At 35.7% G+C, this 15,948-nt stretch overlaps 1 protein-coding gene and 1 long non-coding RNA gene across 2 annotated transcripts; one reads left to right on the plus strand and one right to left on the minus strand.

Annotated features, from left to right (window-relative positions):
* Positions 1-3,156: 3,156 nt before the first annotated feature.
* Positions 3,157-4,399, plus strand: LOC125648227 (galactose-3-O-sulfotransferase 3-like). The gene has a single exon (XM_048875196.2). The coding sequence runs from the start codon at positions 3,292-3,294 to the stop codon at positions 4,336-4,338; it is 1,047 nt and encodes a 348-aa protein (XP_048731153.1). The 5' UTR covers positions 3,157-3,291; the 3' UTR covers positions 4,339-4,399.
* A 6,535-nt stretch (positions 4,400-10,934) lies between these two features.
* LOC125674221 (uncharacterized) lies at positions 10,935-11,917 on the minus strand. The gene is made up of 2 exons (XR_008795948.1): positions 11,465-11,917; positions 10,935-11,237 (listed from the first exon to the last, which is right to left on the minus strand). It is a non-coding gene; the product is annotated as an uncharacterized LOC125674221 (long non-coding RNA).
* Between the last annotated feature and the right edge of the window lie 4,031 nt (positions 11,918-15,948).

The raw sequence follows: 15,948 nt of genomic DNA on the forward strand, positions 1-15,948 counted from the left end.
ATTTCAAAGAAAGAAAAAAGATTATGGCTCTACCTAAAAGAGTTCTCCACGTGGCTAGAGCTGGATACATGGAAACTATGAATGATTTAAAAATTCATATTTTCCTTATGGGTAACGTTCTGGGGTGCATTTTACAAAAGAACTTACGACTTACGATCAACTTTTAATTACATATTGGAATTCTCCCGCTTATTGTAATACAATTCACTCCAATGTCAAATAGTGAAGAAATGATGTTAAAAATTAAGTTTCAGAAACGTTTTAATTCTTTCATTCAAACTAATACCTGTGTAATACAATTTAAGACTTGCGACTTCGTCGTAAGTTCTTTTGTAAAACGGGCCCCTGATCCGTGAAATTATGGTGATGGTTAAAAATTGCTAAATTGTTTTATGATTATAAAGCCATTTTATTATAGATCAATGCATTGAATTCATTGACTGATTTATGTATCAATAATTTCTTGTATCCTTCAACAATATACATTTGACTATATATCTTCATTCCATATGGCACAACTAAAGCAAATTCAATATCTCAATGAAATCATGCAAAGTGTATATTTCATGTTTGCCTATAGGCCTATCAATCTTCTGAGGTGTCAAGCAATATGGTGTCAATGAAGGTTTGTAGTGTGGATGTAATTAAGGTTTCAATAAACAACAGGGTAGTGTGTCAGTAGTTGTATATTCACAATGGGGCCACCATGTATGACGTCATAAGCGACCTAGAGCGAGGTTTGAACATTTCATAAACAGATTAGAAAACCAATTAACACGCTAACGGCTTGTAGAAGATTTAGTCTTTCGTTTAAAATCGATGTGAACAATATACCCAAGCAGCTTGTTAAAGTAATAGGTCTATAATTTTTCGGATCAGTGGTTTTCCCTTTGTTTTTGTATAGTGGGATAATATTGCCAACTGTCCATTGAGAAGGTATAATTCCCGAGTCAAAAATTTTGTTAAACAATATTACATAAGAATTTGACACAGTGTTTACTGTAGATTTTATGTATTCATTAATAATTTTGTCGTGGACACTTGACTTATTGTTTTTCAAAACAAACTATTAGAATTGATTAATATTTTCAATTTCCAGAGAGATATAAAAACCACAAATTTATGGCTTTAAAAGTCTACAACAAAATTATAAACATTTAAAACAAATATATGCATATGTGACTTATTGTTTAATTCAACTCTGCCAACTCATGTTCAACCATGTAGCCCCAACACTAAATCACTAAATTACACAGGAAACACTTTCTCATGAAATTCGGAGTATATTTATACAAAGATGGAAAATTCAGTTACTCAAATATAAAAGATACAATTACCATGTAATGATATCTACCTCTACCCTATGAACCAACCTTTCAGATTAAATCATCTAATGCCTTGTTCACACGAAGAATTTAATTCGCATTAAACGTAAGTTAATGCGAATTAAATCTGAACCGCGTTCACACGGAGATTTTAATGCGCATTAGTTTACTTCGAATTAAAATTGACGTCGCGATTTAATGCGAATTAAATTTACTTCGCATTAGCTCCGTGTGAACGCTATTTAATTCGAATTAATTTAATGCGCATTATTTTACTTCGCATCAAATTTGATGCGAAGTAAAAATTTTATGCGCATCCGTGTGAACGAGGCATAAAAATATATGCTAAGTAAAATCTACTCAAACAAAATTATCATGTCAAGTGTTGTTTTCTTAAATAGCATACCCGTATCATCATTTCTCAAAAGGCAGCTGTCGGAGATGTTTACTCCATAACTATCTACATTTATTCATATATTATAATTTATTGTGATTTTAGTTTATATTACATTATTACAACGAGAGGCTTATGGGTCACATCGCTCACCTGCGCAGCAGTTCCTAGCAATAAACAAGCTTGAGCAAAACTATCATTATACAAGCAACTCGGTGTAGAAAAAACTTTTCAAAGATAGCGATTAAAATTCATCAATCATCAAACTTAATTATTAAACTTTACTACAAATTCATCAATTAGCATATGGTCTTATAGACGGATATGGCCTTTCATATTAACAACTTTCATCTAAGGATGCTTATGCTAAGTTTGTTTCCCTATACATTCGCATGTAAAACTTTGATCCCCTATTGTGGCCCCTTCCTAACCCCAGGGGTCATGGTTTTTACAAACTTGAATCTCATCTTTGTCAGGAAGTTTCATGTTTCAGCTCTTCTGGCCCAGTGGTTTTTGAGAAGAAGATTTCTAAATGACCCCACCCTCGTTTTGCATTTTGCATTTTTGCGATTATCTCCCCTTTGAAGGGGGCATGGCCCCTAAGGATGATTTGTTCCAAGTTTGATTTAAATCGACTAAGTGGTTCTGGAGAAGATTTTCTTATCAATATATCAGCATGTAAAACTTTGACCCCCTTATGTGGCTCCACCCTACCCTCGGGGACCATGATCTACTCTAAATTAGGAAGCTTTCACTTAAATCTCTTCTCAAATAGCCGGGTGGTTCTTGAGAAGATTTTAAAAAAAAGATTTTACCTATATATTCGCATGTAAAATTTGATCCCCTATTGTGGCCCCAACCTACCCTCCAGATTTTGATAAACTTGAATCATGTAATTTCAGCTTTTCTGGCCCAGTGGTCCTTGAGAAGATTTTAAAATGACCCAACCCTATTTTGCATTTTTATGATTATATCCCCTTTGAAGGAATATGACCCTTCATTTGAACAATTTTGAATCCCCTTTACCCAAGGATGATTTTTGCCAAGTTTGGTTGAATTTGAGAGAGAGAGAGAGAGAGGGGGGGGGGATACAAATACATATAAATTTTACGGGGGATATCAACCCATTAATGAAATACTTCTATTTGCGCATTTCATACTATGAATAGAATATTTAGTTTGTAAAAACAGGTACATGTATTTACTGGCAATAAACTAACCCTTAAATATGTATCAAGACATATTTCTTTCTATTCATATCTATGTATTGATTAAGATTTAGATACCTGTGATGAGATCGATCACTTTTCATTCTCTTCACAATTTCATTCAGTGAGCTAAAATGTAGTTTGTGCTCATGAGATGACCTAAGCATCGTCTGTGAAAAATTCATTTTAATAATGGAGGGTCTCTTTAACACAAAAAGTTCGCCTTTTATAGTTTGTTGCAAAATTTCATATTTATTCTTTCAGGTGGATTTTTCTGGGCATTGTGATAACAGTTCCCATTTGGCTGACGGTGGCAAATTACATATCCCATCTATCGCTAAAATATAGTTCAACATACGAAGACATGAACCAATTAAGAACTCTCGGTAGTGCCTCTGGGAGATATTTTCCAACAAAACAGAGAACAGTACATCAACATGTCGCGTTTTTGAAAGTCCACAAGACCGGAAGTACAACCGCTCAAGGAATTTTCCTACGTTACGGATTACACAAGAATTTAACTTTTGTTGTTCCCAATAATAAATCATGGTATCCAAACATTATCGCTTTAAACGATTCCGTGATACCCGGTTACAATATAATTCCTCCCCCAGTAGGGAAAACCTATGACATCTTGTGTTTCCACGTCGTTTACAATCGCTTAGCGTTTGAAGATGTCATGCCAAATGATACTAAGTACATTGGGATCGTTCGTGAACCATTCCTGCAATTTGATTCCACCATCCGATATTTTAGATTTGGGGAAGATCACGGAGTAGCACAATACATTCGCCTTTTTCTGAAGAATCCAAAATTATACATGAAGAAAATGGATCAGCTGGGTTCCACCTTTATAAACAATAGAATGGCTTTTGAGTATGGTTTTCCCTCCAGTCTGTTTCACTCTTTTGACATGCTCGCCGTAAAGCAGTATTTGGAGAAACTCGATAAAGAATTCCATGTAGTTATTGTAAACGAGTATATGGATGAATCAGTCATTCTATTACGTCGAGTGTTGAATTGGGATTTGAAGGACATCCTCTTTGTTAATCTAAATGTCAATCCCAATCGCCATGACTTAAATCAGGTCGGCCTGAAAGAAATTCGTTTATATCGTCAGTATGCCAAATTGGACTATGAATTGTACAATTTTTTCGTCAAACGTTTATGGCAACAGATCTATTCTTATGGAGAAGATATTCTAGAAGAAATTTCGTATTTCAAATTATTGAGAAAACACTTACAGAATTTCTGCAGTAGTGTAGATAAAAGCTTCCTAAAAGTAGAAGAATCATCATGGAGTTCCTCGTTCAGTGTGACAAAAGACGACTGTATAGAAATGCAAGAAGGAGAATTTTGGTATCTCAGGAATATAATGAAACATCAGTATTCCAATGGAACTCAAAATTAATATCTCTCTCCCCCCCTCTCTCTCTCTCTTTCTTTCTTTCTCTCTCATTACTTCGATGGGTTATTTTTAGACAAATTCTGGTGATAATGCCAAAATGTTGATTTCGAAAATTTTCTGAAATACATGAAGTGTTCATATCTTTATACCGTGTTCCTTTTTGCAAATATAGAAATTGTGTACACGGTTCATATCATTACAACATATTCAAGAATGATAATTTTAAAGCTCTATAGAAAGATAAATCTTGTTCATGAACTCGCTGTATTTTTTTTTTTAAAGAACAAGTCCTGAAATTTACGTTTCGGTGAAGAACAATGACGACGGACGATAATGCATACCACACCGGATCCCAAATTACAAAAAAAAACCATGCGCGCAGTTGATAGTAATTATAACAAGAGGTCCAAGGGCCACATCGCTCACCTGAGTCATCTTGGCTCATTAAAGATTTTCCATATATATTTGTATCCAAAACTTTGATCCCCCCTTGTGACCCTATCCTACCCCTGGGGGCCATGATTTTAACAAACTGAAATTTGAAATATGGCAGAAAGCTTTCATGTAAATATCAGCTTTTCTGGCTCAGTGATTATTGAGTAGATTTTTAAAGATTTTCCTTATATATTTGTATGTAAATCTTTGATCCCCTATTGTGGCCCCATCCAACCCCCCGAGGGCCATGAATTGAACAAACTTGAATCTGCATTATGTCAGGAAGCTTTCATGTAAATTTCAGCTTTTCTGGTCCAGTGGTTCTTGAGAAGATTTTTAAATGAACCCACCGTATTTTTGCATTTTTGTGATTATCTTCCCTTTGAAAGGGACTTGGCCCTTTATTTGAACAAACTTGAAAGCCCTTCATCCAAGGATGCTTTGTGGCAAATTTGGTTGAAATTGGCCCAGCGGTTCTTGAGAAGAAGTCGAAAATGTGAAAAGCTTACGCCGACGACGACAGACAACGGACAAATTTTGATCAGAAAAGCTCAACATCAATTGAGCCTTTGGCTCAGGTGAGCTAAAAAAAAGTTATGGTTTTGTTACAAAAGAATTTTAAAGTTTAAAAACATATTCAAAATCTCTCAGATATCATTGAAATGTTAGCGTTTTGAGGGGCTAATTTAGGCCTTTAACTATGATATAATACTTCATTGAATGACGTTTGGATACCGTATTTGTAAATAGAATAGAATGAATCGTGTAATGCTGTTTTGTGCTCTATCTATATCTGCATTGTTACAATCTGTTTCCTAGCTGTAGTTTTCTTTTTATTCGATTGTGTTATAGGTCTTAGGTGCTTAAGCGTTTCTATGTTATGGCTAAAATTCTCATGCATGGTTATCTAACTATAAACATTAATAAATCTCTTTTTTTATGTTTGGCTCATGCTTTGTGAAGCATTTATTTCTTTATATAAACCACAGCTGCTGCGTTGGAAGAGAATTAGATGAAATCTTTTCAACAGTAGAATGGATATTACCATGATTACTGAGATAGAAGAAATGTGTCCAATCTTCAAAAGAATTTCACATTAACTATAATATATATTTTTTTGATAGTGGAGAAGTAAAAAATAAGTGTTGGTATGATTTAATCAATGTTTTCCGCTGTCTATTTTACAAATGACAAAGCTTAATACCCCGTAGACATAGAAAACCCACTACCGGTGCAGACAATGTTAAATGAACTGTTTTGTCTTTGTTAAAAGTAGTAGTGTTGGTGAAATCAATAAATGTATTAGAATTAGTTAACATAATTGATCAAATCTTATAAAAATTACTTCATATTAAGGAGGTACACTACACCGTCATAATGGCTGACTTCCTTTTAAAACATGGATGAAAATATAAATGTCATCAATAATTGTCTATTCATTTCAATAGCCATCGTTTATTCATCGTTTATTATAATCTAGTAGCTCAGTTGGTTACAGTGTAGCACGTCGACTGCTGAACTGTAGATTGCGGGTTCGTGTGCCGTAGTATTTTTTTTCCAGATTTCTTTCTACTAAAACTGCATTTTTGTGACTAAATAAAGTAAATATGAAAGTTTTCAATTTCAAAATATTGTTGTACATGTCCTACACTTTTCATCCATATCAAATTTCTCTGGTGTAGCATACCTCCTTAAGATCGATCACTGAAGCTACAATTAAACAAAATAAAGGGTCCTGTGTGGGCGGCGGAAATACCACATCAGAGACAATAAACACGTAATATAATTCCAATGACCATAAAACTTAATAAATGACATCGAATATTTAAACAACGGACCTTTTTGCAGAACAAATATACGTAATTGTAAAAGAATGTCTGATGAACAGACCCCTTCCGATTTCAGAAATTGCTTGACTTTACGATTGACGTCTTTGTGCATGGCGTCAACTCTGGCAACAGACTTGGCATTGTGCCAATACAAGCGAGGTAACATGTCAGACCAGGCAATTGGCATGTTTGGGACTAATAACTTGCGACGTAAGAATTATCATTTAATACCTTGAAACAATTCCCCTCCAGGCAAGATGCCCAAATCGTTAGAACCTAATAAGTGTATCACCAAGTAATTTGATGGAGGATTACACTTTAACTTATTTTCAAACATGGTGTCGAAATCTTGCCATTTCATTTCCCTTTTTCCGAACCACAACATGGTAATATTAGTATCTTGGAGGATTTCTTCCTAGAGGTCGACTGGTAGCACCTCGAATTGGTTAATACATGAAAGTATTCAAAACTAAAACTATAGTTGTAAGGTATTACACAAATCTAATGTATGAGGCATATGCCCCAGACTCCACCGGTCCCATTGTTTGATTACAAGGTCAAGGATGTCCCGCATATGCTGCCACATTCGCCTCCCCTAATCGAAAAGAATGTGACCTTAAAACGCCCATTGTTGATAGTGACAGAATTGTACAGTTTTTTTGCTATTAGGGATGAGAGAACTGATAACGCGTTAGGGGATTGCCATCGAAATGAACCAGGAATTGGCTATGGCATGGTGTGTCCCGCGTTCGAACCCCCATGAAATTGCTTACTGAGGAGACGGTAAAAACAGGACCCCCTGTTTCAAACAAAAACAAAGTAGATAGACTTGTAGCCCAATTGGTCAGTTTTTGATTGTCTAATTGTCAGTTTTACATGCCTCCGTCCGTCCATGTTGATGATATTAAGGTCACTTTGTCGCACAAGTTCATGCCATCTCAGTGATTTGCTGGTCAATTCACCTACTCTCAGGAAACAGTGTTAAAAAGGCGAACTTCATAATTTGAAGCACATCTTTCTCCAGGGCCTGTAGTAATACAACAAACCTTTGTAGGGTTATTGGGGCTTGTGTGTCTTGTTTCTGTGTCTGTCTTGCAGTCCATTCCATCACTTTTATGACTATGAATGATTTGGTAACATCCTCGAGACCGCGGAGTTTTTATATGTACGACAAGCCCGATATATATGTTCTAATAGATCCAGGGGCTTTGGTTTCCATTGACATATAAGCTATGAAGTGAACTACTGTATACGATCTAAAGGAACTGACCAAGTTAATGATAAACCAAACAGATACCTAACCTAACTGAGGCTTTCATAGGTCGTCTTATATGTGTGGCATGTATTCTCGGTCATAGAAGCCTTCAACAGTTTATCAGTTTCCACTGCCAACACTCCCAGATTTCTGGGGGTAGCTGAGGTGATGTTGGATCTGCCTGAGGAGCCAAAGCCCGAACAAGCTGCCACTGACAACGAGAAATAGAATCAGCAATGGCGTTGGATTTGGTATTGATGTACTCAGCCTTTAATGTAATGTTAAGGTAAAGGCTATTAAGGACCAATTATCTAACCAATACCATGACCTCTAGCAGATTTAGAAGTTTGTTTATTACCATCCCCTCTTATTGGTTGTCTGTGAAGTCTGTATAATGTCAGATATTCAGCCTGGCGGACACGTTCAAGTTCAGAATCATCTAACATTTGTAAATGGACCTCATTATTTATGACTCTATCAATTTCTGAGTCAACAGTCTTTGAAATCTACAAAAATGTAGCATTCCCTTTGCAATAATAATTAGACAATAGACTCACTGATACTGGAGTTGTTTGAGTAAACTTTAACAAACATGAGTAAATTAACAGACTCCACCACAGGGTTAATGAAGATTGGAATGAACCAATGGGTGATGGGAATTAAACCCATGTCTATGACTATCCTTACACTACCATCTCAAAACTTTAAGTGCCTTAAGATGCGAGAAATGTCTATATTACTATATTTTAGTTATTTTGGAAAAATTGTGATTTGTGGACCCTTACCAAGATATTGGAATTGCTCGGAATATTTACTGCAAGTCTACAGCAAACATTGCTGCATATCTGCAGCAAATATCACTACATGTCTACAGCAATCATTGCTGTTAATACTAGCCACATATCAAAGAAGTGCTCATTAAATTTCATTGCTGCAATGATTTTACAATGCAAATGATTGATTGCTTGTATATTGTTTAACGTCCCTCTCAAGAAATTTTCACTCATATAGAGACGTCACCATTACCGGTGAAGGGCTGCATTTAGGCCTATGCTCGGCGCTTATGGCCTTCGAGTAGGGAGGGATCTTTATCGTGCCACACCTGATTTGACACAGGGCCACGATTTTCGCGGTCTCATCCGAAGGACCCTCTATTTAGTCGCCTCTTGAGACAATCAAAGGGTACTGAGGACCCATTCTAACCCGGATCATTACGGGAACACGTCAAAGAAAGCAGTTCATATAATGAAAAGTTCATAAAAAAGGCGGGTAACGTAACAGTTCTCCTAGGTTAGTATTGACGCATTGGCTTCACCAGAAAATCAGGAATGCGAAAACGGGAATACTTCAGAACACTGTCATATCACGTTCACTTGATTTCGGTTCCCAGGTTCAGATAATTCAAAGATTATGAATTACGGACATTCCACAGAGTTGAAAATCATGTCTTCCATGCATCAATCTCTGGATTCCGTTTTTAGCTCACCTGAACTGAAAGCTCAAGTGAGCTTTTTTGATCGCCTGTTGTCCGCCGTCTGTCTCTCCGTCTATCTGTAAACTTTTTACATTTTCGACTTCTTCTCCAGAACCACTGGGCCAATTTCAGCCAAACGTGGCCAAAAGCATCCTTGGGTGAAGGGCTTTCAAGTTTGTTCAAATTAAGGGCCATATCCCTTTCAAAGAGGAGATGATCACAAAAATGCAAAAATAGGGTGGGGTCATTTAAAATTCTTCCCATGGACCACTGGGTCAAAAGAGCTGAAATTTACATGAAAGCTTCTAAACATAGTGCAGATTCAGGTTCGTTAAAACTATAACCCCAGGGGTAGGTTGGGCTCACAATGGGGGATCAATAAACAATAAAGCTTCCTAACATAGTGCAGATTCAAGTTTGTTAAAATCATGACCCCGGGGGTAAGATGAGGTACAATAGGGGATCAATTTTTACATACAAATATATAGGGAAAATCATTATAAATCTTCTGAAAAATCATTGGGCCAGAAAAGTTAACATTTACATGAAAGCTTCCTAACGTAGTGCAGATTCAATTTTGAAAAAATCATGGCCCCGGGGAGTAGGTTGGGGTCACAATAGGGATCAAAGTTTTACATGCGAATATATAGGAAAAATCTTTAAATATGAGCCAAGGTGACTCAGGTGAGCGATGTGGACCATGGGCCTCTTGTTAACTGTTCTGACATACTAGTATCCCACCATCAGAAACTGAAAAGAATCATCTGAAAACATATTCGGCAAAAGTACTGAGTATACATGTATGAAAAAGTAAACATAAGCATTATTATTCATAAATGAAAAAAATATATGAAAATTAAAAAAAAAATGTATTTGATAACGTAATTTTAAACTTATAATAATTTCATATCCCAGATTTGTCATTCAGATGGCAGGGAACAGAAACTACCAAGTTTACGCGTTTTTATGAAACTTAGTAAATCTTTAAAAAAAGAACTGAAAACTTTGTACTCACACATGTAGCCTAAAGTACGATCAACCAGTTCATCGTACACCTGGGTAACACAACTCGCTGACTATTTCAATAAGTCAAATATCTAACTTATTCCTTTTGGAAATTTCTGTCTACAGTAAGGGTACAATACCAGCGGCTCCACTGCTCGTGCACTGGGTCTTTACCAAGGAACAAACTTGACCGAGAGAATATTCAATCTAAATACAACGGATGTCCAATTACTTACCAAGTGGAGGTTCTAAACAAAATTTCGATCTAAGAATGAATTCCTTTGCTTCAGGATTCAAATAAGTCGTAACGCAGACTCTGAAACTGATTTCAACTCCGGCTCGCAAACATCGATAGGTCTAAGAATATCATTCGAGTTACGAATACGAACTTCATCACCATACATGCCAACTTTTAAAAATCCCCATGGGGGATTTTGCGCGCGACGACCTTTTTTCAAAGCTCAAAATTCACGACATTTTAGCATGAAAATAAATATTTGTCCTTTCAAATAAAATATCAATCAAATCATTGTTAATGTATCATATATTAACACAACATCAAATGTGTTTGACCATTAACTATATAAAAAAAACTTTGAAAGATATACATTAATATTTTATTAAAATCATCTATTCAGCAAAAATTCTTCTCCAACAAGTCACATACATAATATCAAATAATATTTAAGGTTGCATCCTTTTACACCATACAATAAACATTGGCCGGTCTATATATCAAAATTTAAATTAAATCACATGCATTTAGGTACGACTGCAAAGGCGATCTTGCTTGTCTGTAAACATGGGCTTGCAGAGACTGGTGGAATAATCTGCATTGCAACCAAAAAAGGAGTGATCTGCCCTGCTATGAAGTTTGCGAACAAAACCTTTGCACCCATGACATCTGAAATAATTACCAGGAAAAAAAAAACACATCAAAATATTCCGTTTTACTTGTAAATTAAGGCTACTTGCTAAATAAAAAATTCAGTACAGACTTGTGCGAATTACGCATCACAAAGTATATTTAATGAATACTACACTATATAGACTATATAATACATCGCTATAGACGGATAGATTTGGATAGCCTATATTATTATAGTTGGAAAAAATATATACTTGACGTACCTTATTGCAAATTTTGGATGCTGTCAGCGAGAGGCGGAATGTCCGATTGTTTGGTGGTGACACTAGCATCGTTGTCATTCACGTTTGTGTAAAGGATAGGTCAATTTGAAATCCGTCTTCCCGATTAATTACTATCAAAACATGCTTCGTACTGTCCAATAAACACCCCGACACAGGCCAACCCGACACCATGCGACACAGGTAAACAGCAATGGCTGACTATTGTCCCGATTTCTGATTGGCCAGTTCAGAAATGACGCGGGATTTCCAATTCTGGTCACGAGATTTCACGATTATCCCGCTTTCAAACTCGTTTTCAATCGTGAAATCGGAAATTTTGGTCGGAAAAAATTTCAAATCGGGATTTTAGGGTAATTTTGCTTTCCCGATCGGGAAAGCGGGACCGGAGGGTAAAATCGGGAAGATCCCGCCTAAATCGGGAAAGTTGGCATGTATGCATCAGAACGAAATGATTCTTTAAAAAATATCGATACGAGATCGTTCTGTGCGTTACTCGCCAAATGTCGGATGACCTACTGTGTTCGGTAATGTTCGAATGATCTAGATTTGATGCCACGGCCCCAGCATCAGAACATGTGAGTTTCCCGATATCCATCGTCGCAAACCACGGGTTATTGTTTCATTCTATTTCACAAATAGAAATAGAATGAAACAATAACCCGTGGTTTGCGACGATGCCCGATATCTTGGTTTGATTTTGACGCACAGTCAGGGTCATTCTAAGTCTAAAGTATAGCATTAGTTTTCAGTACTTTGTTTTGTTTATCGATATTGTTCAAATCCAGAGCGACTTGGATTTCTCTACGAATATTAAGGGCTCTTAAAGAATTCGCTATTATTTTCATGTTCATTTTATTTATTCATTTTGACATACTTTTTAGACGTTGACAGAGGTATTAGTGGAGCGTTAGCGGGAACGATAACTCTGGGTAGAGATTGGCACAGGCAAATATAAATAATTTCATAATTTTTGTCCCGTAGATTACTAGAATTTACGTATTGAACACTGAGTTTATTTAAGTTAAATTGTACTACATGATAAATTCAATGAATAAGCTATTTCTTTTTAAAAGAGGTTTAGTAGTTAATTCAATTGTTTTATTATTCCACTTCATTTATACGGACAAAATGTAGTGTGACATACACGCGACACGTAAATTTCATTGGGTTTGAATTCAAAACAAGAGTATTTTTAGAGTAATGCTGCCGAAAACATGGGAATATATTAAAATATTCCTTAGATTTGTATCTACCCATGGGCAATTATGTTCCAGGCGCGTAACCAGTAAAATGACGTGTACAGCAATGGGTCTGGTGGCCGCCTTGAGGTCCTGGAAGCTCCTGGGTTTTATGAATAAAATCACCTTTATCAACTTTTTTTTCTCCGATTGCATAATTGATAATTTGAAATTCCTAAAGAACGAAATTTGATTGAATGGGCATTATAATGTTGATTAAATTATAAATCGGAACTTTATAACGCAAAATTCTCTCTCTCTCTCTCTCTCTCTCTCTCTCTCTCTCTCTCTCTCTCTCTCTCTCTGAAAATGATGTGTACGCAATTGCGTACTTGCATATTGGCAGCTACGCGTCTGGTTTCTTTTCGTCTGACAGTTTTACTTTGCCCATTTTTAATGAGGAAATTTCACGCTTATGTGAAAATTAGAGTGAAGTTGTGTATTGGTAGCCTGGTTCCGGCCTACCCATAATGCTCCGCACAGCACCAAGCTAGTGTATTGGCTGAAAGATAAAGTGGGCGTGGTCAAACACCAAAACGAGAGCTCATAGAGAGGCAGGGTGGCAGGGGGACCAGACTAAATTCAGAAAGAAAAGTAAAAGTTAATCCGAAACTACCACTCTGAATCTGATCATGTGATGGAAGAAAACATGTGGACAAAACAATAATGGAACTAAAGAGGATGATAAATAAGATAGAAAGTCCTTTTTATCATCAGATATGTATGTATATTCCTTTCAATGGCATGCATAATGCAAATATGGATTAATAAGTCAACCCACAGGCACTTGTTTCTGCAAATGAGTTATGACCTCTTTATACTAAATAATAACACGTGCATACAGCGGTCATAACTCATTTACAGAATCAATTGCCAGTGTGTCAACCGTACTCCTAGACTGTGACAGACTATATAAAAAAAAAATGTAGTAAAAATTGAAATTCGTCCTAGATGTGAAAGAGTCTGTCAACACTGTATCTCAAGTTCAACAGAGGATGAATTACATTTTTTTTTACTCAAATATCCGCTATATAATAATCCCTAAAGAAGATTATAGATGTTTTTAAAAAAAAAAAAAACCTTTCCAAACCTAGTACTGCTTAACAATGCTGATCTGTTTACATGGATTATGTCAAATGAAGATCCTGAGTTTGCTGTTTTATTATGCCAATATTTAATTATAAATTTCAATACAAGAAAACAACCTACATACATGTACAATATAGTTATGTGCATGTATAACATGCAAATCGCACGATAACTGCCACATAGTTAATGCTTTGTACTACATAAACATATGTTTTGTGTGTATTTCATACATTGATAGATTTGACGGCTAACTCTCTGATCATCATGCAGTGCATTGTCTTTGTTTTCCTTAGTCATATTCTGTGAAGTTGGACTTTGTGCGTCCTAATGCTTTTCTGTGGGCCGAAATTGGTTGAATAAATATTTTAATCTATTCCGTAGACAGTGATTGAAGGGTAGATGGAAAATAATATTTTCTGTACTTAAATCATGTTCAGTTGTCATCTAACAGTTTGTAAGACCAAGTAATATATACATGTATCTGTTCCACCTAAAAAGTTTTGTTTTAGTTAGTTTTATTTTAGGTATTTATGTATATATATACTGCCTGTCTATCAATGTATTAAACTTTTATTGCTTCAATCAAAGAATTTCAAGGAGATAATTCAATCTAATTAAAATCAGACTCCTAAGATCTGCGCCGTATACTCTGCGTAAGAAGATCTGACATAACCCGATTGTGGGTCATGTTCATGTGAACTTTACATTAGCCAATCAGGGCATCACCTATGGAATCATCGGTGTTCACAATTCAAGGAAAATGGCTGCGAATGTTTGGTTTGAAAGAAAACATGTTGCAGCTAGATGTGACGTCACAGTGCACCGTTTACATTGACTGGCGCTATATTCCGCACGTTAATCAAGTTTTAAAGTAAGTAATTAAACCATCTTGAAAACTATTCAAATTGTACCCAACCCTATTCATAATATATAAATCACAATTCGCAATTAATCTAATTTGGGTGTATTTCATATTGTGCATTTTGTTGTTTGTGTAAACAGAATAGCTAGATGAGGCATTGTTGGGAAAGTTTCAAATTCCTTTATATCATGTGAGAATATACAATTTTATAGTGTGGAATAAACTTCGTGGAAAAGAGATTACTGCAACTTGTTAATGAATTGCCGGGAACCGCCTAAATAGCCATCATATCTATATGGCGCAATCTGACTGCATGACTCGGGAATAGTCCAAGCAAAAGGTCATGCGGACATGACCCCCTGTGGGGACAACATAGCAGGCAATAAGCCACTCCAGTAGTAGACTGACAATGGCATATATGATATTAATATCTTATCTGTCAGCTCTAGGTCAGTGTCTTGTTGCAGAATTAATTGTCAATGAATTCATGATTAGACAGACAATACAGATCATTTGTTGATAAATTCTATTAACAATTTGACCTGCATGCATGCTGATATAAGTTAAAACTTGTATTTATCTTGGAGGATAAAATGTGTATATTAAATAATTTCAACAGTCCAGTAATAGACTCACTGTGGCAGATGTGCTTATATAGCTTAATGTTTGTGCAGATGAATTAATGCAAGCTGAAATTTTGCATATACCATGTATACAGATTTCCTCTATTTGCTTACATTTTGATTTTTAAATAGGCCCATAATACTGACTTAAACTGATGGATTTATAAGAAAGTATATTAATTTTAATGCGATTTGTTTCATTGCTGCAGAATTTCAGTTCAAAATGGGCCGAAACTTTCCTGGTTTCTTGAATAAAGCTCAATGTTTTAATGTTTAAACATGTGAATTTTGAGAACATGTAAAATTGAAACTTGTTAAACATGGTTAAAATGTATATTTTGAAACCAGGAAAGTATCAGGGATTTTCCTTGACAATTTTGGTGTCTGTTTGATCTCTTCTCTGACTGATGAGGCCCAGGGAGACAAACTGACATACATAGTCATTAGATTCTTTATCATGAAACTTGGTAGGGATGTATAACCTTGTGATTTTCATACAGAGTCATTTTTCAATTATGATAGACTGTAGAAAACCACAGGATTTCTCTGCATCACATACCTGGTATACGATGCAGAGTTGCATGATGCAGGTCAATAAGAGCTATTTTAAAATCACTTGAAAGATTAATTTATTTAAAACACCTTATGAAA

Source organism: Ostrea edulis, chromosome 6 (genome assembly GCF_947568905.1).
Source record: "Ostrea edulis chromosome 6, xbOstEdul1.1, whole genome shotgun sequence".
In the NCBI taxonomy this organism is placed as follows: domain Eukaryota; kingdom Metazoa; phylum Mollusca; class Bivalvia; order Ostreida; family Ostreidae; genus Ostrea; species Ostrea edulis.

Bases quoted from the DNA above. Each gene is read 5' to 3' on its own strand.
- LOC125648227 (XM_048875196.2), top strand. From the start codon at position 3,292: ATGAACCAATTAAGAACTCTCGGTAGTGCCTCTGGGAGATATTTTCCA.